Here is a 3,331-nt window from a genome sequence, read left to right as displayed (position 1 = left end):
AAAGAGTGATGTTGTCGTTGTCGTTGAACACCGATTGCATTTGCTCACAAAACAACTTACGCTGGTCGTAGTCTCCTTCTAACAATTGCTGGGTTACAAACAGAGATCTCAAGTTAAGTAAAATCATGTAAAAAACAGAAAAAAAACTCCCCTTCGTTGTGAACACAATGAGACCAACCCCATCACTCTGAGGGGCCCAGACGCCGAGTACTACCCATTTGAAAAACATACTAATCCGTTGGCGGACCCTGTATTAGAGAGAGACAGTATCTGGCACGAGCCTAAAACCATTATAGTGTTATCATTCAGTATGATCCAGCTTTGTAGCAGTTAGTGTTACCATTACCATCCCAGTCATCCAACCATTTACTTACAGTAATACCATTTAGAGATGAGTAAAGAGTGACTGAGTCATTTAAAGAACTACCTACTCACGTCAATGTGTCAGACCCCAAAACATGTGACTCCGTCTCCAGCTTTCTATAATATATGTATAATTTGTATATGGGGGTGTTGGGATCAGACTTACTGACTAGTTCTTTTTACAACTCACTCACAGTATTATCATCCAGTGTTTCGCCTCTTTACAACCTCACCATCCAGTCAACCAGTATTACCATACAGTTTAACATCCAGTCGCCTGTTTACAACGTCACCATCCAGTCTTGCAGCTGTTCCACATCATATTCAGAGGCAGAGTCCAGCCCAGTCGTATCACAGAATGACACCTGGTTGTACAGATCGGAGAACTCAAAGTCCTTGTCCGGATTTCCCAGGAAAGTCTGATTGGCAGCCACATCATTGGTGTCTTCCAATTGGTTGCTCTTGGTTCTTCTGACCAGATTCCTGAAAATAAATGAAATTCAATTTAATCTATTTGTATTAAGTGAAAAGTTAGCTTCGAAGGTAGTGCGTCCGCTTTGCAAGCGCTAGGTCGCGGACTTAATTCTCGCCTGGGATGAATTTTATCCTAAACCGATAACTTTTGTTCGCTAGCTTAGTTAGCTTTGAGGGTAGTGCGTCTGTCTTGTCTGCTTTGTAAGCGCTTGGTGGCGCGTTCAATTACCGCTTGGGACGAACTTTGTCTTCAATAGATTCTCAGAACGCCTGGCTTTCACCTATGGTACTATACTGTCCTCCTTCCCTCTTCGGGACGGTGAGACCACCGTCATCACAGTTCCCTCTATCAAACCTCTTAAAAAGTATCAATTCTATATTATAAAGTACATACATTTGATTTATTTTGACTTAGGAAAAGGTACCTTTAATTATTTACAAATAAAGGCTGAATATTGTATGTAAGTTTACATTCACAACTTCAGTTCGTCGGATAGGTATGTCCCGGCCTCAACGTCCTATACTCACAGTTCCTTCTGCAGCAAAGTCTTCACCACAGAGCTACTCTTGGCCAGCGTCTGGTCCTGTTTGTTGCAGCACACCAGAATGTTGACTCGTGATGACTGAACCTGAGGATCCGCCAAAATGACGTACAGAGATTCGGCCACGTCTCGCAATGTCTTCTGAACAGTAGAACTATCCAGGACGTACACTATGCCCTTGGCTGATGACTTGTACTGGTCGAAGAACTTGTTCCGAAGTCGGTCTTCACCTGGCAAGTCGACAATTTTGATGTTTTTCTGCAAAAGAAGTGAGAGGAATGGTGATCAGCAATTCAGCACTTACTCTACTTGAGTGATGGGAACATAGAGGTGTGGCCAAACATAGTCGACGGCCGTCGATTGTCGAGGCAGTGTGGACGGTTCAGTCGACATCGATTGACGGCCGGTCGACTGTGTTTGGACACACCTATTCATAGTATTCAGACACGACACACGACACACCAAGTCCTACGACGCGAAATCACGTCATGTGCTTCAAAAACAAGATTTTTTCCTTACAAACAAGTGGCCAGTACGTTTAATTCCAAAATACAAATTTACACAACAAAAAGTACAGATTTTTCCCCCAACAGTCACTATGATTTAGTTACACTTAACCATCACACGTTAGTGAGCAGGCAAGACACGTGAATTTTGACCTGAAGAAGGGCAGACACAAAACAAGTTCGACGAGACAAAATTCAAAATGGCGGACGCGATAATGGCGAAGGGCGTGAAGGACGCGCACGGATTTGAAGAGGATCGTCGCTTCATACACAAAACCATACATAAAATCATCCGTCAGGCGAAAGCCAACGACAGCGCCCTCTGTGAGGACGATAAGAAAGCTTTCATTCACAAGATGGAGGTTCTGGACAGCAAGATCATGCATAAGATTTACGAGGTAGATCGGAAAAGAGTGAAGGAAGAATTGACCAAGATCAAGAGAAATGTGTATGATAATTCGCCGGAAAGTTATGAGCTTGCTGAGAGAGGCATTGAGGCGATCATTGTTAGGATAAACCGATTGTAGATATGTACATAGAATGCTGGATTGTAAACAATTAAATAACTCTATGGTTCGAAACTTAGCTCGCCTCTCGCCTGGTTACCAAACCCTGGGGTCTACACCCCAATGTTGACTTCTACACAAGTACAGAAAAAATGTTCAAAATTCCAACATATGGTCATAGACCAAGGGTAAACAATACTGGTATTTAAAAATGTTTTAGTACTCTAGTCTAGTCTAGTCATCAGGTAGGTATGTAGGTACAGAGCTTCTCACCATTAATCTTCAGTAGATATCTAATGTTAATTAATGAAAACATGTAAGCTTGGGATCACCATGTGTGGGTTACAAAAAAATAAATAACCACCATTAAGTAAAACCTGTATAGGTATGTACCTAATTTACTAACCTTTTCGTAGGTAAAGTTACCAACATTTTCTTTCAGAGAAGTACAGGATTCAAAGTATTTGGAATACACCAATCTGGCAAAGAGTAGTGTTTTCCCTGATAAGCTTAATCCAGACAGTAGAACCACTTTCTGACTTGATTTCCTGAACTTGAAGAAAAGGAAAACTGAAAGAGAAGGAAGAAGATGATTTTGTCATGGTTGCATGAGAGTAAAAAAATATCTTTGTAAGAAAAATGAGGGAATCAAAAAAAGAATCCACATTCTTTTCTAATAATGAATCAAACAAATCTAGACTCTCTTGATTAAAAAAAACCTAATCTGACTGCTTCAGAGCTTCACTTTTTTTTAACCTAGTAGGTAGGTAGAAATCTTTAGACTGACAGAAGGAATAGTGGTAAGTGGTAATCACAAGGGCACATGAATAAAAAATTTAACACGTTGCATGCCACAACACATGCTAGCATCCAACACTAACATTGCCAAATTGCCATAAAGTCACTGTCACACTCTCACAAGCAACAGTGGTTTTTTTTT

The 3,331-nt window shown here is 41.0% G+C and overlaps 1 protein-coding gene across 1 annotated transcript; it reads right to left on the bottom strand.

Moving 5' to 3' along the window:
* Positions 1-471: 471 nt before the first annotated feature.
* LOC103523444 (signal recognition particle receptor subunit beta-like) lies at positions 472-2,986 on the bottom strand (the record flags this gene model as incomplete). Its single annotated transcript, XM_008488485.3, has 3 exons — positions 472-846; positions 1,366-1,637; positions 2,798-2,986. Coding segments are annotated over 3 exons (663 nt in total), but the record flags the coding sequence as incomplete, so codon positions are not given.
* Positions 2,987-3,331: the final 345 nt, after the last annotated feature.

Source organism: Diaphorina citri, unplaced genomic scaffold, assembly GCF_000475195.1.
Source record: "Diaphorina citri unplaced genomic scaffold, Diaci psyllid genome assembly version 1.1 scaffold23249, whole genome shotgun sequence".
Lineage (NCBI taxonomy): Eukaryota > Metazoa > Arthropoda > Insecta > Hemiptera > Psyllidae > Diaphorina > Diaphorina citri.
Note: the sequence above shows the minus strand (reverse complement) of the source record. Positions and strands in the feature narration are given on the sequence as shown.